The 27,743-nt window shown below is 41.9% G+C and overlaps 1 protein-coding gene across 4 annotated transcripts in view; it reads left to right on the top strand.

Moving 5' to 3' along the window:
- Positions 1-3,157: 3,157 nt before the first annotated feature.
- CTDP1 (CTD phosphatase subunit 1) overlaps positions 3,158-27,743 on the top strand; it is a 121,288-nt gene continuing 96,702 nt past the window's right edge. Inside the window, exons 1-6 of one of the 4 annotated variants that reach the window (XM_064443740.1) lie at positions 10,488-11,508; positions 12,180-12,288; positions 20,892-20,975; positions 24,125-24,218; positions 25,592-25,720; positions 27,036-27,186. In XM_064443740.1, the coding sequence (XP_064299810.1) occupies positions 20,935-20,975; positions 24,125-24,218; positions 25,592-25,720; positions 27,036-27,186 (415 nt within the window). In that variant the 5' untranslated portion in view covers positions 10,488-11,508; positions 12,180-12,288; positions 20,892-20,934. Of the gene's footprint in view, positions 3,738-10,487; positions 11,509-12,179; positions 12,289-20,891; positions 20,976-24,124; positions 24,219-25,591; positions 25,721-27,035; positions 27,187-27,743 lie in introns of those variants that run through there. The other 3 variants (XM_064443741.1, XM_064443739.1, XM_064443738.1) reach the window with 3 other exon arrangements.

Here is a 27,743-nt window from a genome sequence, read left to right on the forward strand (position 1 = left end):
ATGGGCATACTGGAGCAAGTGCAGCAAAGGGCTACAAATGTCGTTAAAGGGCTTGGAGCATCTCTCATAAGAAAAGAGGCTGAGAGAGCTGGGACTGTTCAGCCTGAAGAAAAGAAGGCTCCAGAAGGATTTTGCCAATGTGTATAAATATGTGATGGGGTGGGGAGGGTTGATAAAGAAGACAAAGCCAGACTCTTGTCAGTGGTGCCTTGTGAAAGGACAAGCGCCAATGGGCACAAACTGAAACATAGGAAATTCCACTTAAACACAAGAAAAAGCTTTTTGCATTGTAAGATTGGTTGAACACTGGCACAGGTTGCTCAGAAAGGCTGCAGAGCCTCCATCCTTGGAGATATTCAAAACCCAACCGGACACAGCCCTGAGCAACCTGCTAGTTGCCCCGCTTTGAGCTGGGGAGTTGGGACTTGATGATCTCCAGAGGTCTCTTCCCACATCAGCTACTGTTTCAGTTTTTCTTGACTATCATGACTACCACTCTTGATGGAACAGGGTTTTGCTAGACTTGGAAGTCCATAAAAGCTTTAATGGTAGGGAAATTCCTGATTAATTCTCCTGCTTTTTGAGGCTGTCTCTTTTCATTTGCACTCTTGAGGCAGGCCTCAGCCTGCTTCCCCTGAGCAGAATGTTATCAATCTGCTCCCCACCAAGAAAGAAGCCTGGGTGTGTGCTAAAAACACCGGTCAGATGAGAGATGAAGAGAAAGGCTGCAAGTCAGCACTTCCTGGTGGAGCTCCATGGTGGCCTCATCAGTGGTCACTGGTGGTGTAAACTTCAGTTTTCATGTACGAAAGGGGGTGGACGTGTCTATTCAGCGCTGATTGTTTTTATTTCAGATTAAGAAATAGCAAATAGTGCAACATATGTAGTAGAGAGATACTGCCAGTCTCCCCAGTGAGAACTGTGCAGCCTTGTAAGGGGAGGAATAGCATACAAAAAAGAAACAACTCACCTTTTATCATGTAGCTTTACTGCACGCACATGACAACATTAAAAGAATATTATTAAGAACAATACACACTATGGAACATAAGAATTAAGGCTGCTAGTCAAAATACAAAGAAAAGCTGGGGCTCACAATGCTAATGTCCAGTATTCGGTTTTAAATCCAACGTTCAGTGTGTGGCCTCATCCTCTACTTATTTCCCACTGTTCAAACCCTGTTAATCGCTACAATAACAAAATTTCTTATGAGTAAATCCCTCCAATAAGGGCAAGGCAGATTGACCCCCTCCTCACACACTCCAGGGCAGAGTACGTTCACAAACACTTTCTTAAAACTGAAGTCACTTGCCTTGGACAAGAACTCTGGAGCAGAAAGAGAATGAGCAAATACTATTCTCCTAAGCAACGTACAAATGAAGCACCACGAAACAGGACTATTCTTCTTGCAGTTCCTTAGTCTCATTCACAGAATCACAGAATGCCCTGAGTTGGAAGGCACCCACAAGGATCATCAAGTCCAACTCCTGTCCCTGCACAGGACAACCCCAAATTCATACCATGTCTCTGGGGGTGTTGTCCAAGTGCTGCTTGAATATCAGCAGGCTTGGTGCTGTGACTGCCTCCCCGGGGAGCCTGTTCCAGTGCTCCACCACCCTCTGGGGGAAGAACCTTTTCCTAATACCCAACCTAAACCTCCCCTGGCACATCTTCCTGCCATTCCCTCAGGTCCTGTCTTTGGTCACCAGAGAGATCAGCGCCTGCTCCTCCTCCCCTTGTGAGGAAGCTGTAATTCATAACACACCTTCCAACTTCTCTGGCAAATGAGCAGAGGACTGTACAGTCAACAGCCTCCTTTACTATGTAACCTCGAGGCTTCCCAAAAAGAAGCTCCCTTCAGTTCATTGCACGAGAAAGGAATCTAGAAAACACAGGCAATCCCGCAGTGTGTTGCTACGCCTGTGTACAAGCAGCTGATAAAGACACATGGCAATTTTCATTCAAGAATTCCTCTGTCTCTGGTCATTGGTGATGGTGGCTGCCTCACAACCCCATCTTGTCACAGAGTTCACTGCGACGCCTTGCAGCCCAAATTCCCAACACGCTCACACTGCTCTTGTTTTAAGGTGTCCCTACTGACATGTTTGGAGGAGAAACATGAGGAGAACCTGCTCTTTAGAGACGGCCCACAGACTGTGTGCTGTCAAGCTTTCCTGTCCACATTGGCTTCTCCCTGCCAAAACCCCAGCTACAAGCAAGTCAGTCAAACACTCTCTGGAAGCGACCTCTTTGTGAAGCCCCTTTGTGCCTTCTGCTCTGAGCTCCTCGCTCCAGACACCTTAACTCTGGGAGTGCCAACGAGGAACAAAGATTTGGTGAGCTTGCTACATGAGCGCTCCTGACACTAGGTAGTTGTGCATTCCCAGGGATGCTTATAGCACCTTGCCCTGCCTCGGTGCACTGCATGAGGCCATGCGAAGAGGCACCCGCACTCCGTGACGTTGCTGCGGCGGGCGGGAAGCATGCTCATGGCCTCTTTCGATGGAAATACACGTGCTCCCCTGGGAATGCCTCGGACCTCAGCTCTGGTCTAGTGTTGGTCCCGTGGAGAGCAGCAGGGACCTCCACATCAGGGTTTGCCTGTGCTGGAGCAAGCAGCACGTGCTCGGATGTGTCTGCCTCTGAGCTCAGGGCTGCTGGACACCCCCTGACCGCCCCCCCCCCCCCGCCTCTGCTTCTTCTTCCGAGTCTTTCTTCCCTTTCTTCTCATCCTTCTCCCTCCCCTCGGCCCCCCCTGAGCCCAGCCCGTTTCCCGCCCCCGGGCCGGACGGGGAGCATCGCAGCACCCGGCATGCCCCGCGCGCCCCGCCCCGCCCCGCCCCGCCTCCCCAGCGGCCCCTCCCCCCCAGCGGCCCCTCCAGGCGACCCAGGGCGGGCACGCGCGGCAAGGCGGGGCCTGGCAGACCCTCCCTGCGCGCCACCTTCTGGGAGCCGTAGTTCCTGCGCGCGCATCTCCCCGCCGCTCGCCCCGCGAACGAACCGGTTCCACGCGCGGACCCGGAAACGTGTTTGGAGTGGGGGAGGGGCGCGCGCGTTTTCCCTCCGCCGGGGCGGGGCAGGCGAGGCTCCTCCTCTTCCCCGTCACGGCTCCGCACCGCCTCTCCCGCTCCGCCTCCGCGGGGCGAGCTGGGCGCGCCTGTGCCTTTAAGCCCGGCCGGACGCCTGGCGCACGGCGCCTGCGCGAAGGGGCCGTGACCTCGCTGCCTGTCGGCGCCGCCGGTGACTCGCGGGGCGCCCCCAGCCCCCTCTTTCCCCCCGCCCCGGCGGCAGCGCCAGGCTCCGGCCCTGCTGCCGGGACAGCGGCGGCGCGGGCGTTGCTGTAGCGACACCCCCCAACCCCCCCCCCCCCCCGCCGGGGCGATGGAGGGGACGGCGGAGAGGGGCGGCGGGCCCGTCGCGGAGGGCCCGGCGGGGGTGATCACGGAGATCCGGGCGCCAGGCCCGCGGCCGCTGCGGCTGCTGGAGTGGAAGGTGTCGGTGGGGACGGCGGTGCAGATCGGGTCGGTGCTGGCGCTGTGCGCCCCGCTGCCACCCGCCCCGCGCCCCCCCGCCAGTCCCGGCTCCGCCGCTGCCGCCGCTCCGCCGCCTCCCGCCGCCAGCGGCGCCAGCACCCGGCCGGCTCAGCAGCGGGCCGGCCCCGAGCGCAAGCTGAAGGCGGAGCGGCCCGGCGTGGTGCGGGAGCTGTGTGCGCGGCCCGGACAGGTCATCGCGCCCGGGTGAGTGCGGGGGCGGGGGCGGGCAGCCCGGGGAACGGGACCCGGCACGCGGGTTTCGCTCTTCTGCTGTGGAGGGGCCGGGCCGGGCTGGGCCCTGCTCGCCCTGCGGGGCCTCTGGCTGGAGGGCGGCCTGCGCCTGGGTACCCGCCGGGAACGTGCCGCCGGCGCTCGTCGTCCCCTCCCGGCCGCTCCCCACTCAGCCCCACGCCACGGCGGGCGTTAGTGAGGCGGTGTGTCACGGCAGCCCCGTCCCGTCCCCCAGCTTCGCTCCCGGCCCCCCCCCCCCCCCCACCTCCGCGGCGGCTGGCGTGGGCCCGGCAGCCTGTCCCTGCTGGCGGGGGGCCCGTCCCCACAGGGCTGCCCCGGCCTGGGTGCGGGCCCCAGCCGGCCCGGGAAGGACGGGGCGAGGAGGAGGAGGAGGGCGGGAGGTGCAAGCGATCGTGCTCTAGTCCCTTCTTCCAGAGCTGAGCCCTTTGCCATGAGCTCGGCCTCGGGGCTGAGCATCCCTTTCGCCTATTTCGGGGTTCTCTGGAAACTGCTCTTACTGGCCAAACTGCTCGGAAATACTTTTTTTAATTTTAGTTTGGCAGTTCGCTTTTAGGTCGGTGCAAAACTCGAGTAGCAGAGGGATCATTTCCTGCTGCTTAAGAGGAATTTTAATGGGACTCAGCGCTGCGGCAAGATGTTTTTGAATTACTAGGTACCATACGTATAATACTGGCAGCATAAATGCTCTTAATACTGTAGGTGTTTTAAGGTATAAGGCTTCTCAGATATAAACAAGACCGTGTAATTTGAACTTTCAGAAGAGCAAGGGATTAAATGAGACACGTTTTCCACAGTTTAACAGTGGCTATGTCTTGATAAGACTGGATGTTTGTCGGTTTTTAAATTCTTAAATGGCTAATAGTTAGTTAGGGCCTCTCAGATTTCTAGGTTAAATTGGGCTAATAGTTTGCTACGCTGTACTTCAAGCAGATTTTTTTTTCCTCGACAGGAAACCATTGAAACATGCTACTTCCTCTGTTTTATGACAGCAAGTTATTTTCTTTTATTGCAGTTCTCTTGATTTTTTTGGGTGGGTGCAGCCAGGCCTAAACTTTCTTGATTGAAAATCGCCAGTATATGCAAAACATCTGTGTATGGGGGTGCTCTCAAAGGTTCAGGAAAAAACCAATCTGATTCTTTTATCAGACCGTAATATAAGGTGGTGCAGAGGAGATACAAGCTGTGTTTTTCTTGCTACCGAGAGTATTATTCTTTCTGAGATAAGACTGTGGCTTTCCTTTTGTGCCACATCAGCATTGTGCTATTGCATCTGTTGCAATGTGGACAATCTTTTAATATCTGATTTAGAACAAAGGTACCATAAATGATAGGGTGGACTAAAACCATCTTAAAAATACAGACTAAAATTTTAAAGCACCACACACGTGATGAAATTCATCCTGATAGTGCTGAATAGAAACAGATCAAGTTAGCTTGTTGTCTTTTTATTATGTTAGTGAAGCACTTGGGAAGAAAACCAAAACAAAAAAGATTTTAAATGGTAAATGTAACTATATAAAACATGCTGGGTCTAATGTAGCAGCATTTTAGGTTTCGCTTTGCTCATTTAGGACTTGAATGGACCAATTTTTATACAATGCTTTTATTGGATCTGTCTAGACTTGATTCACTTGATTATAATTAGCAAGTCCTTGTTTTGAGACAATTAGAAAATAAATACTGTTCTTTATTATTATTGTTCTCAGCTTCTAAAACATTTGTCTCTTATACTGCTAGAAGTTAGTTCTTAATATTGACCATTGCTGGACGTTATGCTTCTGGAATTCTGACTTTTCAGCGTGCATTCTCTGTTACATGCTGTAGTGGTATTTACTTGGTGGATGCAAAAGAAAAGTTTAAGCAAAGAGTTAGAAGCAGCATGAACTAAGGGTAGTTGAGCTGGTCAGCAGTTGGAGATATAACTGCATTTCTTTGGTCACTTGAAAGTTTTTTTTTTTGGTGAGGTTTTAATCTCTTGCCTGTGGCTTCCCATTCTGTGGAAGGGAAATAAAACCTTTCACTACCTATCAGCAATATTTAAATATATGTTAGGGTTGTGCAATATTAAAATACAGGTGTGATTAAGGTAGGTAATGTAGCTGAAATTTATTAAGCATCTCCAGAAGATACACTTTTTTGTTTAATCCAAACTATCCAGGGTGGTAGGTGCCATTTGCTGCCTCCAGAAAAGTGGGTTTGGTCAGTTTAGCCCTGAATTCTCTATAAACCAGAGATATGTGCAAATATTTGTCAGGCACTTAAACACTGTAGAAATACTGTTTCTATTCCAAATATTTTTCATTAGAACCTGAGAACATAACTTGATTAAACCTTTTTATTTGAGGTGAAATAATGTGACTGGCAAAGTTTTTTTCTATGTCAATTTGGTCATCATTATTTCTGAAAACAATGACATCTTTTAGCACAAGTCTCTCTCTTAAGAAGATAAATTTCTAACTTTCTGTTATTTTTTTCTCTTATATCAGGCACGAGATGAAATATTTTGGCACATGAAAGTAATTTTCCACATATATAGCACTTAATTTTCTTGTGGTTTGATTACCTGCTTTTTGGTGTCGACAGTGGCATAAACCATCCACAGGGGAGAGGATGGTATGGGGTGGGGGTGACAGCCCGAGGTGGGCAGGAGGTGGCTTTTGCTTCTACTAGCAGAGGTAGGTTTGCATTAAATGTCAAACTAGGACTCGAGAGAGGAAGGTGTTTGACCTGTTAGGACTGTAAATAGCAGGGATGGCAGCAAGCAGTTAATGAAAGGTCTTTGATGTTAATGAAGCATAATTTCTATGGGTGGCAGGAGCAACAAATAGAATGTCAAAAACTGCTGCACTGCTCTGTGTATTATTCATGCTAGTTACCCATGAAGGTTAGTTGTTCTGAAGCTACTACAGGTATGTCAGAATTCTGAGTTGGGTTGGTACCTTGTTCTAGGTGAATATTTACATCAGTGTTTCTAATATGAAATGATTGTCCCCTTTCAGGCCCTACTGATGATAGGCTACTGAAAGTCTTTTGTTTGGTTCACATTAGTAGAGTCTTCCAAAATATTTATTACCGGTGCATTTCAGCTTTGGTAACTTTGTGTCTTACTACATAGCTTTAATAGCTAAAACTTGTGTTCTTCTACAGAACATAAAGTATGAGTGTTGTAATAAAAATTAAACCTATTTGGATTCTAGTGAAGGAAAACTTATATTTTTCTTTTTGGAGAAGATAGCAGGGAAGAGGTGGGAACTTGTTCTCAAACACTGTAGGTTTTTATGTGGTGTTAATTGGCATTTTTGTATCAAAAACTTCATTATCTATTTTTAAAATGTCTTCCTTTACTCATCTAATGTCACAGGGCCTCAAGGCCTAGCTTACCACCCAAGATGAGGACACTTAACCCTGGTCCCCAACGCCTTTCATGTTACAGTCTTCAAGGGGAATAAAATGCTGATGAATTGCAGTTTATTTTGAATTGATGACACTTGTAATAAACTACAGGGAAAACAACTTGCTGTTTCAGTTAGACACAAATGTTTTCATAATACCCTGTCAATTAGAGTCTACAAAAAACCTCCTTGCCAACCACTGAGGATTGTTGAATAACACTTAACAATCCCAGCTTACTACATCTGTCATCTAATTCCTTTTTGTCCTTGGATTCATTCCACTGGGGTTTTTTCATATAGTAAACTTCGGTATGCATCTTTCTGACCTGTTTTCTGTGTGTCTTCCCCCCCTTCCCATCGTATATTGTGATACTAAGGAAGCCTGCTTTTTAATGCATGTCTTGTGTTTGCTTGAATTTGATATTGGAAAATACCAAAGTTCTAAATGAGGCTTCTCCGTCCTTCATTGCCTTCTTTTTTTCCTCTTCCTAGTTCTCTGGCACCTAACAAGTTGGGAGCTCACACTATAGCTAATAGGACTGAATGGTAGAGTACAAAGTCTCTTTTCTTTACGTGACCATCTATTTTCACAAAACCTGTAGGCACTTTTGTGTCTAAGAGAATCAAGTTGCTCAGTCAGGTTTGACTGAAAATGGGCATCAGGCTTGGAAGTTACCAGTGGTTATGGCTGTAGCAGCCTTGTGTCTGCAGGTCTTCTCAGTGCAGCTTCCTGAGGCTGTGGTTTTGTGATTGCTTCAGGCTAATACAAGAGCTGGCTGGAAAGGATGTTCACACTTCTGTGTGCCTCCAGCTTGCAGCGAGTTGGCTGTTGGAAATCATGTAGCTAAAGATGGCTTGGTCTCTCTTTTCTTTCCTTTCTATCCTTCCTGCCTAAGCTCCTGTGAAATGGTCCATGCTGGTCAATTCCCTTGTTTTGCTCAGTTGATGCAACAGGAGTGTAGTGTATGGAAAGGGAGGGCAGTTTATGCTTTCAGCAGCAGCATGTACTTAGGTCAGATCAAAGTGATTGTGTAAATGCTGTTGGAGTCATTAAGGGGGCAAATGACATGTTGACACCAGGAAATATTATTAGTGAGATTGTATATGTCCCATATGGCATTTTGGCTGGTAGTCTTTAGCAACGTGTTACTTTTATCCCAAAGAAGTTTCTCCCAAAACAGGGGATTTTTCTGATCTCAGAGTTCTTACTGTAAGTTGCTCGTCATACTTGACCTCAAGGACTTTGCCACTGTATGTGAGTGTATGCAGAATCCCACAGGCCAGCAGACAGAGTGAGATAGCTCATGGGACTATTTTCTGCATCCCATTGTAGAACTACAAGCTGGTTATAGCGCTCTCCAAAAAATGTGTATGTTTGCAGATGTCTGTGCTGGAAATGGATTTTGCTTTTACCCAGTTTTTTGGGGACTGGAATAGGCTGCCCAGGGAGGCTGTGGAGTCTCCTTCCTTGGAGACATTCACAATCTGCCTGGATGCGTTCCTGTGCCCCCTGCACTGGGTGTCCCTGCACAAGCAGGGGGGGTTGGACAAGATGATCTTCAGAGCTCCCTTCCAACCCCTACCATTCTGTGATTCTGTAAATTGTAGTGGATTTTTATTTAATTGCTGTGTAGTTTCTTTACTGTATTTTTGAGCTTTACTTCAATACTAGAGGCGTTTAGAAAACCACAAGGCAAACATGCATGTTATTTCTTTTCTGAAACTGCTGCATGGTTTTCCTTAATTGTAAAATAAATTCTTTTCTGATGAGAAAATATATGAACAAAAATTCTGACTGGAGGACTAGAATGAGATCTTTAATTTTTGTGCTGCACAATACCTAGCCCTTTGAAGTGGAAGCAATTGGAAAAGTTTGAGGAAGGAAGAGAGACAAGAATTTTGCTTTGAATTGTCTTAAAAGTCTATCTTGACTTAAGAGGCTTTCTTCCTTTAGAGAAATCTTAATAGTACAACTCGCATGCCTGCCTGAACCTTTCTGATTTGATGACTGTGTTTGGTGTTAACTCAAGGGCTAACCCTAGTAGGGTTCCCAGCTGTTTGGATTTTCAAAGTCAGTCTTGCCTAGTGGAAGACTCCCCTTAGGTAATTTGATAACCCAATGTTGGAACTCACTAAATAAAAATGAATATGGGACGATGGTATTGCAAATTCTAAAATATTAGCAAAATGATATGAAAATATTTCCAGTTGGGACTTTCTAGTCTGAAGCTTCAGGAAAGGGCTACCAGCCTTTCATTTTGGGATATCTTTCTGAGAATAATAGAGAATTGCAACATTGCAAGTTGTCACTCATAAAAATATTCTTATGAATATCTGTTTTGTGTAGTTTAAATTGTTAATTAAAGGTTAATCTAAGGTCTTCTAGCACATGTGGATAGTTGAATTTGCAGCAGTTGCCTCTTAAAGTATATAGGGGAGCATAAAATGACTTCCTGGAAAGCATTACAGGTTACAGTTCAAAGATCTTGATTATACATTTTGTCTAGGTTTTGTTTTGCTGAACCTAGACCTATGGAATTGGAAATCTCACCTTTGGACTATAGGGGAAAGGTAGATACTGTCACTAACAGGATAGACTTACTGGTCTTCAAAAGACTTTGGAGGATGGAAAAGTTCCCCCATCTTTGGTGTGGGCAAGAAAGTGCTGCCATATGTAATGTATACTGTGAAACTCAGGTGAGAATTTCTCAGCATATTTTGAGCACAACAGTGCTTAACAACCATGTGTTTTCCTTCAGAATCTATATCCCTACTTCTAGTGAAGAGATGCTGCTTGTCTGAAAGGATGAACCATTGCTTCCAGTCAGTAGAAACTACTACTGTTGGCCTCAGACTAGCCTGTTGATGAAAAGGAATTAGCCAGGGTGAAATACACATGCCATTTGTGAGAGCATGCTGTATATTTTCTGATGTTTTCTGAAACAGTGGTCCTACTGGAAAAAAGAAAGGGGAAGAAAAGCCAGTATAAAAACCTATTTTCAAAACAAAGAGCAAAGGTTTTGTGCTCTTTCCAGTGCAACGGGAAGGGAGTTTCTCTTTAGTCGTCTGATGGGACTGAAGTGATATAGTTTTCAGGTAACCAGGCTGATGCTGGATGATCTATACAATATATCATTCATCAGAACCCTCTAGATCCAGAAGGACTTTTCTACTTTATGCGTTACTAGGTAAAAGGTGGTATCATGTAGATTATGCCTTACAAACACACCAGCTTTTTATAGTATGTTTTTTTTAAGGAAAGTATGGGATATTGCCAGGTTGCTGCTTCACTAATAATATAAAAAAAAAAAGCCTTTCTACAAATGTTTTCAGAAACTGTAGAGTAAGGCATTGACTTAAACATTTAGAGTAGAACTGAATAATACCCATTTGTTTGCATTGTAGTGCTTCCTAGTTTAAAAATGACATCTAAAACTTTGCAGCATTTGGCTGGTGTGTAAAGCAAAAGGCCTCTGTCCAAGCTTAGTGGAGTGAACTGGGTGAATCCCCATTTACAGGAGAGAGAGTAGGTGAGCAGTTCTAGCCAAGGCAGGCATCCATTGCTAAACAAGAAGGGAACTTAATTAACTTTGGGTAACTTTACAGCTGTTTATTATACTTTCCCTTTATGTGCTGAGCAGCTTTCTAAACTGTTGTGCTGTGCTTTTGGAGTGTGTGTTGGGATTCCTGTTGGGTGTCCCAACAGCATGTGATGTCATGTGGCTGTTACCAAATATGGAGCTGCTGCTCCTTGGTTTGAAAACCGCTGCCTAACTTAGAATGGTCTTGTTCATAATTGTTTTTAAGGGTGTTAAGAGTTATTAAATTTTCCTATGTAAGTGTGTTCATTTGGTGTAACAGCAAGTCCCAGAGGAAAACATGCAGAAGGTAGTGTCAAGATAAGTTTGCCACAGTATCCAAAAAGGGAAAGAAGGGGAGGAAGCTGTTAGACTTGAGGATTCTGCACCCTGTGGTAAGCCTCTTCCCATTTTATTCATTGTTTGGAAATAACAGACAAAGGACTGCGGTTGCTTAAGTATCTTGTTCTAATGGAGCAGGTGGTGAAATGTTTGGAGAAGGTGTAGTTGTTCCCTGTTGAGAGATGCACCTATCTAAGGCAGAGGGGGAGACATCACAGGAGTCTCAGATTTCTTATGCCCAGGAAGAAGCAAAAAGCATATATATAGCTTTGCTGCTAGCTGTGTGTGTGTTTCAAACTGTCTCTTTCTCAGTCACCTTTCTCTGCTTTGGTGTCCAGGCTGTTTTGGTGTTCATCTGTTGCTGTTTCTCTAGTTGCCTGCAGGTGCAGAAAGCAAACTGAATCTGTTCAGGTAATCACAGGTGATCTTGGGGGTGTAGGAGAAATACAGTGGTAAATTGGTGTGAGATAAGGGGAAATTATGCACCTTTACCTGAAGGAGAGGTGGGGAATTTGAGAAGGTATACACTGGAAAAGAACAAAAAGGAGTCAGAGATGGGATTAGTCCAAGACTGTTGTCACCTGGCTCTGCCGCAGTTCAGCTGTGGTTACCGTTCCTTAGTAACTGATGTGAAAGTTGAAGTGTGGTTTGAAAACTGCAGTTTTAGGTTAATTATTGTTCTGTCAATTAGTGGGGTATACAGTCACCACTCTGCCACTTCAACTTTCTGGATAAATGCCAGTTAGGTTGGCAGAGTTCATCATATATATGTATGTGTGCCGTGTGTTGATTTGGGTGACTTAGAATTTCGATCCTGTGGTCAGATGTATATAACTGAACCAATAAACTTGTCTTGAAGTGTATATGCTAAAAAGCTACACTTAGTGGCTTAGAAAAATGGATCTTGGGATAATGTAAGCTTTGTAAAAATCTTTCCTTAGAAAGCTGCAAGTAGATTATCGTAGGAGCTATACCATGCCTCATTCTTCCCTTGCCAGCTTTTTTTTGAGTGAAGTAGTTTCTTTTTTTTTTTTAAACCTGTATCACTTATTGCTTTTGCCCTGTGATTCTTATACAAGCAGGTGCTGATGGCAGTGGATTCATGAAATGCTGAGAGGGGAAATCATAAAAAATGAAACACCTTCTTTAGTGTAACAATGAAAATCCTGGGTATTCATATTGAAACCACAGGTACGGTTCAGTTTTTTAAATTTGGACACATTCTTAAAGCTACTATGTTTTAACTATTTCAGAACATCTTTTATACCCTGCATAATTCTTACTTTTCTAAGACGCTTTATGTGGTAGAAGGAAGCTCGCTATGATATGTGTTATGTTTCCAGCTGTGACTGGCATTAATTAGACTATTGCTGATACGTTTGTATTTAGAATTTGCAAATACTTCTTAGAGATGCTGTGAGTACTTTGAAGTCCTATGGGACTCTTCCCATAACGTTTTTATGGTTGGTGTAAAATTCTAATATTATGTGTAGTCAAGGAATCAAAGGACATGTGTTCACTTTGATTTTACTGTTACTGCTTCAAGTGATAGTCATCTCTTCAGTTAAGAAAATTTAACCTGTGTGTGAACACAAAAAATAATTTTACAATCCTTCTGGCCTGCACTGTTAGATGCAGTTCCTCAAGTCTCAGCTGGACTTGTGCTGCAAGTATTTGGGAAGTGCTGCATGACTGCTAACACTGCAGTCGGGGATAGGTGGCAACAGAAACACAAATGCATAGAACAGCAATGTCAATAGTTGATAGTAATGACTGGGGGGATGGATGGACTACAGAACCTTTTGGTGCTTCAGTGAATTACTGAGATGTGACAGCCTGTTTTCTTCTGTTATTGTTAGAAGTACCAGAAACAAGTTAGAAAGATGTGAGCTCTTAACTCTGTACTTTTGAATTAATTCTGTATGAATGTCATTGTTTTGAGGGGGTTTTATGTGAAAATATGGCGAAGTATATACTTTACCTTTTAAAAAAAGTAGTTTTAAATTCTCCTAAATAAGATTTTAGTTAAAAATGTTCTAAATAGAAAACCATTCTAAATCATCTTTGAAATATTTACTAGATTTTATGTAAAGGGCACTGCAAACTGTTTTTCTTTTTTTCGTACTTTTTTTATTGTACGTTGTTAACTTTTAACAGTGGTTTTTAGAAACATGGAATCATAGAATTGTTAAGGTTAGAAAAGACCCTTAAGATCATTGAATCCAACTGCTAACCTAACACTGCTGAGTCTACCACTAAACCATATCCTCAAGCATGACATCTGCCCCCTTCTTTTAAATACCTTCAGGGATAAGACTCCGCCACCTCCATGGGCAGCCTGTTCCAATGCCTGACAACCCTTTTGGTGAAGATGTTTTTCCTAATATCCAACCTAAACTTCCCCTGGCACAGCTTGAGGGTATTTCCTCTCATCCTATTGCTTGTTACTAGGGAAAAGAGACCGACCCCTGCCTCACTACAACCTCCTTTCAGGTAGTTGTAGAGAGCGATAAGGTCTCCCCTCAGCCTCCTCTTCGCCAGACTAAACAACCCCAGCTCCCTCAGCCGCTGCTCAAAATGTAAGAAGCTGCCCATAGATGTGTGCATGGAAGGTAGGAGGGGATTACTTCCTTCCCTGTAATGCTGAACTGTTCTCCAGAAATAAATGGAAGTGCTTCTTAAAGGCTTGCAAATCAGGGAAATAGACTTAGTTCATGCTTAAGATGTCTTTCGGATTATAAATAAAATCCAGAAACTCTGGGCCTAAGTTTCTCTTGGCATTCATAAGCTATGTCTAAAACTGAACAGATCTTGCCTGAAAAGAAGAAAACTTACTTCAGCTTTTCTGTTCTAAAATGTTTTGAAGTTCGCACACATTTTTAACCCATAGTTATGAATAGTTTGTGCTTAACAGGAGGAAAAAAATTTCAAGATCCATGATTTCCCCATTAGCTTTGCAGAGTTGAGGTGATGCCTTGAAGTGTAGACTATGCTTTCTATGAGCTACTGCTTGCAACAGTTGTTATATAGTTATGATTACAAATGTGTCTTTACCCTGATGTCTGCATCATGGTAGGATAGGGCATGTTCTTTGGTGGGGTTGTTTGGTTTTTTGGGTTTTATCACAATGGCTGACTTAGTTGGGTGAGGCCTTTTGTGCCTCACAGATACTTGAAATACAGCCTTCTCTGCTTCCCTGTCCTTGAGTGTAAGTCAAGTGGCTTCTGTAGAGAACTGATGAGTCAAGTTTCTTGCAGCATCTGGAAGAGGCTGTAGGCCATTGGTTGTCTGTAGCAGCACAGGCCGTGTGTACTTGTCATCCTTGGTATTGTTAATCAGTTATTGAAGGACTCTCTGCTTCTTCACAGACACTGATGAGAGTTAAATACATACAATGGTTAAACATGTAAGGATTTGCTTACTCTTACATGGTGTTTTCAAGGTGATTAAGGCTTTGAAAAATCCTTCTGTAAAGCTGGAGTCCTTTGTAACAGAGGCTGTGGTTTGATATAAATTGGGCTTGAGGGTTCTTTGTAGTGGTTCTAAATGCTGCAGCCACATACCACAATGTTGTTCTGATACAAGCTAACAAATGTCAGTGTTTCACAAATTTGAGTAAATTAAACTGTAGAAGCAAGCTTTAAGTTGAATCAGACTTCATCTGTCTGCCATTCTAGTCTTATGAGAACTAAAAGATTGTGTACTTGTGTTTGTTCTAGATCAGTTGGTTGATTCAGTAGTTCGTATTAATAATCATTGATCTGAGATGTGTTCACCTGGTATTTTCATCCCTAGACAATTTGCCAATAACACTCTCTTAAACATGTTGCGGAACCTGGAGAGGGCTTTTGTTCACCTGTACACTAGAATCTCATTTTGCTGCATTAGTATGGTTTTATATCTTCTAATTGCAAGGACATATGGCACCAGATTGAGAACAGCAGCTTTAAGAGATAAGAACAGTTTAATAATTGAAGTAAAATAGAATAGTAATTATAACAAAAGACTGTACAAAGCAAGTGATGCACAATGCAGTTGCTCACCACCTGCCAAATAATGCCCAGCCAGTCCCCAAGCAGTGTTCCCCTGGCCAGCTTTCCCCCGGCTTTATATGCTGAGCATGACATCATATGGTATGGAATATCCCTTTGGCCAGTTGCGGTCAGCTGTCCCGGCTGTGCCCCCTCCCAGATTCTTGGGCACCTCCAGCCTTCTCAGTTGGCAAAGCATGAGAAGCTGAAAAGTCCTTGACTTAGTGTAAGTGCTGCTCAGCAACAACTAAAACATCAGTGTGTTATCAACATTATTCTTATCCTAAATCCAGAACACAGCACTATACCAGCTACAGTGAAGAGAATTAACTTTATCCCAGCCAAAACCAGGGCAGTCCCAAACTGATCTGAGGAAACCCAGCAGTCTCTTGGCTTTTGACAGATACCCATGAGATACAAGCGAGTGCAGGGCAGTAGCTTCATCTTGTAAATTTTTTCTATTTTCCCATTCACACATTTGGAAAATTGCACTGTATTTTCTATGCTAGTGCATGGTTTCTTGAAACAGACTGTGTTAAGTTAATAAATAAAACTTATGCCTCTATGGCATGGAGATGTTCAAGCTAGTCTTGAACAGATAAGTAAGATAAATGCTAATGAAGTGGCCTGGTTACTGTGGGGAGAAAATATGTGTTGTTGAAACTGCCCAGGTCTTACCTCTGTTTGTAGAAACATTTGCACTATTGATCTTTTCCCATCAGTCACTTGCTGGACTCCTATATCAGCTGCTTTAGCTCTCTAAACCCAGCAGCAAACCTGGATAGGGCTGGTCAATTCTTCTAGCTCCCAAGGTACTGAAATAGTCTGTTCTGGAAGTGCCAAAGGAGGTGGTGGGCTTTCAGAGGAATACGAGGGTGGGGGGAAAAACACCCCAGTAAGCCATTGCCTTTCTTTGGCAGCAAGCTATTGGAGCAGTTGACTCTGGAAGTGGAGCCAAGCTGTAATGGAAGGCCATGGCTAACGTACACTCAATTACACTGGTTCTGAATAACTGAGATAACCTATCTGTTACCCTGTTATGCTGGGTGCCCTTAAGGTACTACTCTGTGTGGTTTTCGTCAGTAAAGCTATCTCATGGTCATTGCTCCTGTCGTCCTGTAACTCCTACACTTGCTGCCATCATTCTTTGCTGCTGGAAGTGTTAGATCATGCTGCAAAAAAACCCAACAACCAACAGATCTTGAAAATAATAAAACCTTTAGGGGATTCCTTTTTGTTTGTAGTGAGTTCACTTCAGTGATACAGTTAACTGGCTGCTACAGCTGAGGAGTAGCAAATTGTAGCATAGGTACGAGAACTGTATGTGATGGCTTTCTCAGGGTAATTAACCTACCAGGAACCACAGCCATGGTTGTGCTTGATACAAAGTTCTTACATTTGGACTCGGTGCTAATGACCAGGCCTTAGAATTAGCAAAGGCGTTGACTTCCTCTGGTAATAAAAGCAAAATGCTTGTACTGGATTTCATGAAAGCTTTCCTATTTCCCCCCTGATCCCCATGCTGCTGATTGAAAGCAGATATCGTTAAAAGACTTGTTTTAGAAACAGTCAAAATGTGTAAGTGTGGAAGTGCTGGGAGAGCAGTGATGGGCTTATGGTCATCTGCATCCTGAGACCACTAGTAAATGTCTATCCCTATCCATGATTGTTGCAACAACATTAAAATTTTGATATAATGGCACACCTAGTATCTGTTTCTTATTTACAAGCACATCTGGAAACAATGTGAATAAGATCCTAGAGTAGGTTTCCTTGTTTACTTGTTCAAGTTTCACTTAAATCCAATTGTATTTTGTTACTTAAAAGGAACCATGTGGGCAGTTTGCTGTCCTATTGCAGTCCTTTGGCTCTCAGGGTGGGTATTGGAATGATCTACCCCCTCCACAGCCACCCCCCAAAACACTTGCACCTTTCACAGCCCAACAGCTCTTCCCCAGTGCCTGGGTCACTTGGATAGTTGTCACAGTTTGTAAAACTGGAAAAAGATTTTGCATCTTTTGAGGCAATTTTCCTTGGAGTGTTACTGTTGAAGTAGCCGATGAGCTCAGCTTATTACCAAGTGGTCATGGAGAAGTTTGGGGAGAAATAGGAAGATGCTGATAGTGCTGCCAGCAGTAGAGTGTATTGTAATTATTCAAATCTGGGGCAAGGGAGGGAATCTCTCTAGAAGTGGAGTAAACAGTGGATCTGTTCTTTAAGTGTTCTTCTTCACTCATGACCTGGAGAAGAGAACCAGCAGAAACCTGAACCCCTATTTGGTACATGCAACCATTTAAAAATAGGCATGCGCACTTTGCTTCAGCTCACTTTTGTCTGATAAATGTCTTGGAACTTGGCCATTACCTTTTGAAAATCCCACCCTTCAATAGTAAAAGGAGTGTTTCCAGTTCTGAAATTCACAAAAGTAATTTTACTTGTGTTCCATACTTGTTCTTCCACAGTATATTCATTTTTTAGTAATTAAAGCATGAGTGCTAAAATTTAGGTGCGTAAAATGTTTAAGCATGCTTAATTCTTTCTGCAGCATTAAGTAGTATGTGGGTTGTTTGGGTTTTTCTCTTGGGAGAAGTCTGCTTAAGACCCTGACAGTTGTACTTGAAACTTGATCAACGTGGTTGTATGGTGCTCTGTAGTTCATCCTCTGTCCTTTGGGTTAAACATCATGACAGAGAATTGTGTGATAGAGGGCTTAGTACTTTTTATCTCCAGCAAGCATCATCAAATTAGGTGTTCTGGTCATATTTAAATGTACAGGGGCAGAACTGATACTTAGCTGTGCTGTTTGGTATGTGATAAGGTATAGAGGTGCTGTTCAGGAACAATCACAGAATGGTAGGGGTTGGAAGGGACCTCTGGAGAACATCTTGTCCAACCCCCCTGCTTGAGCAGGCACACCTAGAGCAGGGGGTACAGGAACGCATCCAGGCGGGTTTTGAATGTCTCCAGGGAAGGAGACTCCACAGCCTCTCTGGGCAGCCTGTTCCACTGCTCTGTCCCCCACGCAGGAAAGAGTTTTTTTCTTGTAGTTAAGTGGAGCTTCCTGTGTTCCGACTTGTGCCCATTGCACCTTGTCCTGTCATTGGGCACTATTGAAAAGAGCCTAGTCTCATCATCCTGACACCCACCCTTTAGATATTTATAGGTATTTATGAAACTCCCCCATAGTCTTTTCTCCGGGCTAAACAACCCAAGTGTTTCAGCCTCTAGTCCCCTGATCATCTTGGTAGCTCTCTGCTGGACTTGCTCAGGCAGTTCCCTCTCCTTATTAAACTGGGGGACCAATAACTGGACACAGTACTCCAAATGTGGTCTCAAATTAACAAAAATTAACAATATTGATTAATAATTTAAACTAATTTTCTTGTGAGAATCTCTGTTAAAATCAAAAGGATAAGATGATGTGTACTTGTATGTGAACAGAAACTCTTGAATGGCTTAATTTGAATCATACCTCAGGGCATGAGTATACCAGCTCTTCCTGTCACGTTCCTGGAGTGTGATGTTACCTTGGATGCAAAGTAGAGAATGTCTGAAGATATTTTGGCTTCGGAAGACTTTTTTTCTGAACTATCGAAAACCAATAAATTGGGGTAAAAGCTCAATCACTGTAAACTGTTATGCCTGTTTCTGTAGATTGTGTCATGAGTTGTTTTTTTGCATTTTAGGTGTCTGTAATTTCAGGTTCATACACTGAACACAGGTTGGAGATGAACAATTCTGACATGGTCCTTAGTGTGAGCTGGTAGCCTAAACAGAAGGAACTTAGCAATGAATCAAGGTAGAAGATAGCAAGACAGACATATTGTCAAAGGGAGGGGGGGGAAGAGTGAAATGAAGTAACGCAAACATAGGGTGATTAAGAGGAGAACTAAATAAAGCAATGAATTACCCATAGTGAAGGGCCACAAAAATAGCTTCTCTTGTGCAGTTCTTGTACAAAACTGAGACTATTTGTTTTCTGTGAAATACATACTGTGTTTAAAAAAGGAGATCTAAAATGCTTGTATAGGGTGAGGAGGTATAATTTCAAGCAGATGATGACTGCCAGTGAGAATAGAATAGACCTGCAGTTTTGTAAATGGGCTTACTGGTAGTATGATGGCTTGTGAAGACTTTAAATAAATCTCACCTGTATTTAGTTTTTTGCTTTCAAAGACAAAAAAATCCTCAGCATGGGCGTCAGCTGCAGTTTTGTTAGTAGAGTGATCAGTCTTCTAGTCATTGAGAACTGGAAGTAGGCAGTTGCAGGCATCATTTGGAAAGTGGATTTTCTTTTGGAATTCCCAAATGCTTAATAGTCAAATATATGAATGAGAGATTTGAGCATGCAAAACAGTTTCTCCTGATGCTGTCTGCTTATTGCAATAAAGATTTGAAGCCAAAGAGAAAACACTACAAGCAGCTTATGATTTTGGTTGTTTTTACTTGCTTGACTCTTATTTTTGTAAAATACTAGAGGCGTTGCAGCTCATGGTCACAGAGTTGGAGAAATCTTGTAGTAGCTGAACTATATCTACTTATCAGATTTTTTTTTTAAAAAGCTGAGTCTGAAAGATCAGCTCCTTCAATTGTATTGAAGAAAATGGGAGAAGTCTCTTGTAATGACTGTTCAAGTAATTGAGAGAAAAGAAATTATATTTTCAAGACCCTGAATTTTGAGAACTGAATTTGAACAAAGGAGTGCTGCTGTGGATGATTCAGCTGAAAAGCAGACTGCTTTCTAAGCAGTTTGCAATAGTAAACATAGTACTCCTTCATTTCAAGCTCTAATTTCTGGTTTGTTTTAGCCCTTGTTTGGAAGAAAGAAAAAATATCCTTTTGCATGTCTTTAGTTTAAAATGTGGCAAATCAAGGCTTAAGGATCAAAAATTAAAATATTTTTGTGAGAAGACTGAAGGCTGCTTCAGTCTTCATATGTTTCTGCTATGACACAAGAAAGTAATAAACTAAGATGAAATCAGTACAGAACCCATCCCCTGTACTTGGCACTGAGGTGGCTGCACCTCAAATACTGTGTTCAGTTTTGGGCCCCTCACTAGAAGAAGGATGTTGGACATGCTCCAGCAACTCAGAGAAGGGCAACAAAGCTGGTGAAGGGTCTGGAGAGCAGGTCTTATGAGGAGTGGCTGAGGGAGCTGGGGTTGTTTAGTCTGGAGGAGGCTGAGGGGGAGACCTTATCGGTCTCTACAACTACCTGAAAGGAGGTTGTAGTGAGGTGGGTGTTGGTCTCTTTTCCCCCATAGGAAGCAATAGGAAGCAATAGGACAAGAGGAAATGGCCTGAAGTTGCACCAGGGGAAGCTTAGCTTGGATATTAGTAAATATTTTTTCAGTGGAAGTGTTGCGAAGCACTGGAACAGGCTGCCCAGGGAAGTGGTTGAGTCAACATCCCTGGAGGTATTAATTACTGTGTAGCTCTAGCATATTAATGGGGAATTGTATCTAATTGAATGTAAACTGTTTCTGGACAAATAATGCTTGTTCTGTTAATGCACTGACCTTCTTTGCTAAACTAAGGTTAGAAACTGACATTAATATATGCTTTGACTTTTAAAGGTATGAAATTGAATAATTTGAATACTTGGTGTCTTTTTTCCCCATGTTGGGGCAAGAGCATATATTTTAAGGGGCTGGCACTTAAATCACAACCAGAAATTATTATTTCAATTCTTTCAATCTGCAGTCATTAATCTAAGTGTCTGAAATCAACCTGCAATAAATGGAATGACTACATCTTTTTCAGGGGTGTCTTGGTGAGACTGGAAGGATGCAGCCATCCTGTTGTTATGAAAGGCTTGTGTGCAGAATGTGGCCAGGACTTGACTCAGTAAGTATTCTCAACTCTTTTCTTCTATCCCCTCCTTGCTTGTGTTTAGGAATCCTATCTCTTCCTTTTCTCATTTACTTCTTTGATTCTCTGTTTGAGTCTTAGTAGAGTCGTACCTATAAGGGCAGCTGAGAAGCTGCAGATATTAGTAGGGAGGAAGAACAGTAATTAATACTGGCTAACATAAGTAGGTCTACTTAGAGTGCTCCTATAAGGAAAGTTCAGAGGGAGTTTCCTCTGAAAGTTAAATTTCAGCATAAAGCACTCTTTCACATTTGCTTTAAAAGAAGTGTATAAAAATATGTAGAGAGAGATTGGCACATGAAATTGCTGCTTAGAGTGGACTGAATATATTAATTCTTGATCACATTAACAGTGTAATCGTTTAATAAAGTATATTTCTTTACTGAAAAATTGCTGCTTGTAGGCAGGAATTGGTGTTCCTTGTGAGTAAAACCAAGATGTGAGGGTGCTAGAGCAGTGGAACAGGCTGCCCAGGGACATTGTGCAGCCTCCTTCCCTGGAGACATTCAAAACCTGCCTGGGCACGTTCCTGTGCCCCATTCTCTAGGTGTGCCTGCTCAAGCAGGGGGTTTGGACAAGATGATCTCCAGGGGTCCCTTCCAACCTAGACCATTCTGTGAAATAGGCAGGATCTGTGCCGCTGTTGCAAAGTGTCTTCATTTACTTCTGCTGTTTACACAAGGCACTTGTTTTGTCACCCTGAAATTTTCAAATATATGCCCTCTTGCTCCTTATGTGTCACTGTAGTCCCAGATACATTGTTTAGAACTATATTTCCTTTTAGCCATTACAGGGATTTGTAACTAGGAATATGGGTGAATAAGATGCCACATGGGTACTTGAGTTACACTTCATGTTACAAATTTGACTTAACTGTGCACGCTCTCTTTCTGTGGAGATAAATGTGGGGCAGCTTACTTACTACCTTAGGTAGAAAATGTAAAGAGCATGCACACAGACATAAATTCTCATCACAACATATCCCACTTTGCTTTTTATGTACTCACAACTGAGGTTGAGAGTTGTAAGGTGTGTCAACAGTGACTTAATAAACCTGAGAGTTTTATCTGTACAGGTGTAAATAGCTGTGAGGTAATATGTCTCATTCGTGTGACCTTGCTTCATTTGTACTGTGTCTGAATGGAGCTAGCTTGTCTCTAGTGCTTTCAATTTAAGACTTCAGAACTGTTTTCTATTTTTTTTGTGAAATGTTCTGCCATGGAACTAAAGGAATTTAAGCCTTAGGCCAAAAAGAAAGCAAATACAAAAGATGATTGTATTTCTCTTTTGCGCGCTCTCATTACTAATAGTTGGTAAATAGAATGTTTTTAATGCATATCAAATGACGAATTCAACAGCTGTTTTCCAAAATGGACTGCATAGTAGCCTGGATTTTAGAAATGAATGTTGCATGCTCATTTCATTTGGAAGGAAATACTTTGGTTTAATTTTAATTCATAGTCATTATTAAGAATTATTTTGTGAGCATTATCTTATAAACCAGTGCAAGTGGACTGAATATTGAAAATGTTATGCAGTATGTAGCCCAGTCAATGGTTGGATATAACTTTTCGTTAGAAGTTGGCTGTTAATATTTTGTAAACAAGTATTTGGCAAAACAGACCTAACAAAGTTAGGATATTAATGAATATGGACTTGCATGCCCTGAATGAATACTTGATTTGAGGTTCATTAAAAATCTAGATAAACTCAGGGTATGCAATGAATTAAGTTTTCTCAGTTAATACTCCTCTACTTCAGATAGTCTCTTCATTTTATGCAAAACGGCTTACACATCTGGAAGAATGTGTAAGGTCTGCTGAGCCTACATCAGAAAGCAATTCAAAAGCATCAATACTTGAAGAAAAGCGAGTACAGCCAGTCTACAGCCAACTTGTTGGGTGTTAGTTGGTGGTACATCCTTTCTGTTAAACAATTCTTAAGTTCATTCAACAAATGGTCTGAAAACAGTTAATCTTTTATAAAGGCTCATTTAAAATACTTTTCTGTGTTATATGTAAGAGGTGTTCTGATCTCTGAAGCAAAGGATGCAAGATGCTAAAATGTGCATGTAAGTTTTGGACCAAATGAAATATCTCTTTCATTTCTGGGTATCGGTGCTTCCAAACACTATGGTAAAATAAAAGCATATCTGTGATTGTGTTGGCCTTAACACAGCTCAGCAACATTTTTCTCCTCGGGAGCTTGCTTGTCATGAAGTGAAAACTGGGTGAAGTTTAACTCTGGCTGTAGATCTGATACCAAATCTTGTCCTTGGTAGGACAGGTACTTGGGAGAATTAAACGATTTGCATGTGTCGCATAGGACAAAACTTGTACAGTAGCATTTTTTTATGTTGGTGAACCATAAATAGTGTCTTTAAAATTAGATATCTGAGTTCCCAACAAATTGATCTGTGTAAGCTGGAAGCTAGTGATACTGACGCTGTGTGGGGCAACTTCGTCCGTTTTCAAGGTTTTGTACTTGTGTGTGTGCACATACTCATTCTCTCAATATGATATGTACCTGTATGTATCAATATTTATCTGCATATACATGCATCTATATATCATATGGATTTGTACATAAGTAAGACTGTACGTGTGTGTATTATACACATAAATAAAATAAATACAGGTACACACATGTAGTACCTTGTTATGTTTGTGCTGAAGGGAAAAGAGTAACTTCGTCTATCCTTTGGCTTACATTTCCTTCATAGTCTGGCTTGGAGAAAAGTAGATAATTGAATGTGGAATGATTGCAAAAAAAAGGAAGTTTTAAACTTGAATGGTTTGGTAGTTATACTTAGTTTATAGCCATTTTCTAATGCCAATCAGTAAATAGATGTCTGTTTCATCTTAGTCAATTTTCATTAAATAATTATATGGAAGCATAACTAATTATAGTGACTCTGCAAGTTTTTTATGGTGAGCTCCTTCGATCTCTCTATCCACTTTGAGTAACTTGCATTAACAAGAATTCGAATGAGTGTATTAGTCAAAATAGCTCTTTTTTAATCATAGTGGTTTTGGTGGTGACTAGTTTGTTACTACAGATTTGTTTGTTCAACTTTTCACTAAACTACTACTCTCTTTTGATGCTTCTTTTCCCTGCATGATTAGGATACGAAGCAAGAATGGAAAGCAGAATGTGCCACTATCCACAGCAACTGTGTCTATGGTTCACAGTGTCCCAGAACTGAAAGTCAGCTCTGAGGTAAGTACTGTCATGCTTTCTTTATTCATACCTTTCACCGTAGCTCTATAGTTCAGAAGCTTAACTACAGGAGTTTCTTCAATGTTGTATCTACGTTGTACAGCAAGTCTGGCTTCCCTTTGAAGAGGAATTTGATGTTGAATGTCTGTAGCCCACGGTTCTGGTTTGTTTACCCTAATGCAGATTGATTGTTATCAGATTTTGTAGTGGTGTTAGAGCTGTGCACTGAAAAGATGGCACTTCTGTGACAGCAGCCTGAAAATTTCCTACTTTAATGGTTTTGTCTCTAAGAATGAGCAATTTACGTAAAGTTCAGATTCCACTAGCTGAAATGTGTTCAAAGCTTGCAGTGTCTTTGAAACCTAGTTTCACCCCTCACCTTGAAATTGGTGCTGCTAGATATAGTAAAGCTAGTTTGTTTGCAGCTGACCTGAGTGCTAAATTTATTTCATTGTTTCAGATATTGCATTCAGCTGGGTTACATTCTATTTGTCTTCCTTACCAACTTGATCTTTTTTTACCTTTTTATGTTGTTGCTCGGTGCGGTTTTTTTTGGTAACTCCTCAACGAACACCAATGAGAAGAAACGTGAAGCTATAAGCAGCTAGAAGTGTCCTCATGTTTTAGAGGGCAATTTGCACTTGACTCCTACTTCTCCATAATGGTCCACTTAACTTTGCTTTTAAGTTAGCTGTCTTGTGAGTGACGTTACAGCTTGCTATCAGAAGTGGTTAAAGTGAACACAGAGCTTAATGTGGTACTTTGAAAGTTCATAAATGTGCACAAGAGAAAGTTAACTTCAACTCAGATTTACTGGAGTACGAGGTCTTTGATACCAGTGCCCACATAGAACTACGTAATCTATTTATGTCTGAAGCCATATATGCTTTAAGCTTAGGTTGACAGTTAAAAATTTCTGTCATTAGCAGCTTCAGCTTTATACTCAGCCTTGTGTTGTCAGCTGTATTGTATCTAATTGATACAAAATTGCTGAATGTAGCAGCCAAAGTTTTCGAACTTACCAATGAGCTTGTCCTTTGTGTACCCCAAAGCTACTGCTGTTTCTACTCAAGGCTCTTGGCCTTAAATTACATTGGTGGTTACTTATTTATTACATTAGGAAGTTGGAAGTTGTTGTGTTGCTTTATTAATTCTAAGAGTTCCTAGTGTCACAAAGATCTGAGAGTAGACTTTGGGAATATTTTTTTCCTGTAGAAAAAAATTGTTGACAAAGCTGTCATCACTACAGTTATGCTGAAACATCATTTCTTATTCAGTTAGTTTGTAGCAGAACTTCCCAAGTTTACAATACACAAATGACAATAATCCTAATTTGCTTCTTCTAAGCTTAGTTGTGAATATTTTTGTTACAGCAAGCTGAGCAGCTAGGAAGAGAAGATCAACAGCGACTACATCGAAATCGAAAGCTGGTGCTCATGGTAGATTTGGACCAGACGTTAATCCATACTACAGAACAGCACTGCCAACAAATGTCTAATAAGGTAAGTATTTGGTGTTAACTTTCAAGCCAAAGTAGCAGGAATATTTCTAATAATATTTAAATTACAGTTCTTAAAGAAAACATTCTGTGGTTAGATAAAATTGTAGTTGAAGAACTACCGAAAATGAGAAACAAGCCTTCTGAAAATATTCCTTTTTTCTCTCATTTAAATTGACACTTTTTCTTCCATTTATGCTTTCCTGCACTTCTCCATTCCAGTAACTTTAAGTGAGAAGTTTCAGGTAGCTATTTTTAATCTCTGCTTTCCTTCCTCTACAATTCACAAGCTGAGTATTCAGTAATGAGACTTGTTCCCCTCCAAGTCTAAAGCAGATATAATGAATTACTGTTCAAAGTCCTATGTTAGTACATCTGTCATTCCATAAATACATCTAGTGATTTTTTCCTTTGGTTTTGTTTCTTTTGTGGGAGTTTGGGTGTTGCTGTTTAATTTCTTCATGAAACACTTGTTGAACTGATAGGGACTATTAGCATATAATATTTCCAATTTGGAAACTTAAAAACAGGAAGCACATTAGAATGTGTCTACAGTGTCTCGTACAGGAGGATGCAAATTCAAACTCCAGTGTCGTGCAAACTGCAGTTGCTTAGTTCCTCTTGCCATTCTCTCATGCCCAGTAGGTTCAGCATGTGTTCACACCTGCTAGCAAAAAACAAGCTGTGAATATACTTTGCAATTGAGAGGAAGGGGAACAGTGAATATTCAGCTTGAAGATTAAAAAAACCTTGTGTATTTGAAAGGCTATGTCTTCATCTGTATAAATGCATGGTTTGAAGAAACCTTTAAAATCTTTAAAAGATTTTGAGATAATTTTTAACTGGGATCTTTATCTGCAAACTTCCTTCCTGGATTGCTATCTGATGGTATGTTTCCATAGACATAATATTTTTCCATTCAACAAAGTCTTTCTCTGAGCTCAGTGTGTACTGAAACTCATCTGAGTGAAGTTCACTGAGTAGTACTGATTGGAGTGAGATCCTGAACTTTGAGAGATTTCTCAAGTTACTTTTCTCAGGCTGGTTTCCCATAAGTAAAGATTTGAATGACAGTTACCTTGATCATAAACTTTTCAACAGTGCAGCTTCCTACATTTGAAAACCTTAGTGTTGGACTGCCTGGCACAGAGAGAAAATGTGCTTTGGATTTTATTCATCTACGTAACCTTTGTGGTTGAAACTTGCTTTAGCCTAGTCAGACTGAATAAAGGTAGTGGAAGTGACAAAAGAGGACATTTCTGGAATGCTGTCATTTTTGTTTAGTATTTTGATAATATAAAACATGCTTTTTCTTCCAGGGAATATTTCACTTCCAGTTAGGTCGAGGTGAGCCTATGTTGCATACTCGTTTGCGTCCTCATTGTAAGGAATTCCTGGAAAAAATTGCCAAGCTGTATGAATTACATGTGTTTACTTTTGGCAGCAGACTATATGCACATACAATTGCAGGTGAGTAGTATGTTGTTTTATGTAATCGGCCATCATAATCATAAAGTTAATATAACTCATTTTCTTTCTGTGGTTGTTTTCAAGTATTTGTTCTTTGTTTAGGGCAAAAACACTTCCTAAGTGGTCCTGTAAGCAGAATTCTTGGCTTATTTACAAGGCAGTTCCTGCATGGCCTGTAACTCTAGAAATAATCCTTTTTTCCCCATCAGAAGTGTGCTTTTTTGCTTCCCTGATGGTTAGAGAATCAGATTGTGGCATTTCAACTAGCTCCTTCCTATTGAATTAAGTAAGAAATTATGCTAATGGGCTTTAAAAATGATCTGCAACACCACTTGTCTTAGAAATCTAAAGCAACAGTTCCAGAAAAACATTAAATTATCTCCTCCTCCTGTTTCCCTTCACCAAAGGAAGTTTGGCAGCTATAGATCAATTTACAGCAGTTCTGTTTGCATCCTGGAGCTGAGATGCGCTTATTTGAGGAAAAGCACAGATCTAGCAATATTTTCACATACTCTTTTCAGGAACTTTAGAAATATTTTCTCCTAGTAACTGAAGAC

Source organism: Phalacrocorax carbo, chromosome 2 (genome assembly GCF_963921805.1).
Source record: "Phalacrocorax carbo chromosome 2, bPhaCar2.1, whole genome shotgun sequence".
NCBI classification, from domain to species: Eukaryota; Metazoa; Chordata; class Aves; order Suliformes; family Phalacrocoracidae; genus Phalacrocorax; species Phalacrocorax carbo.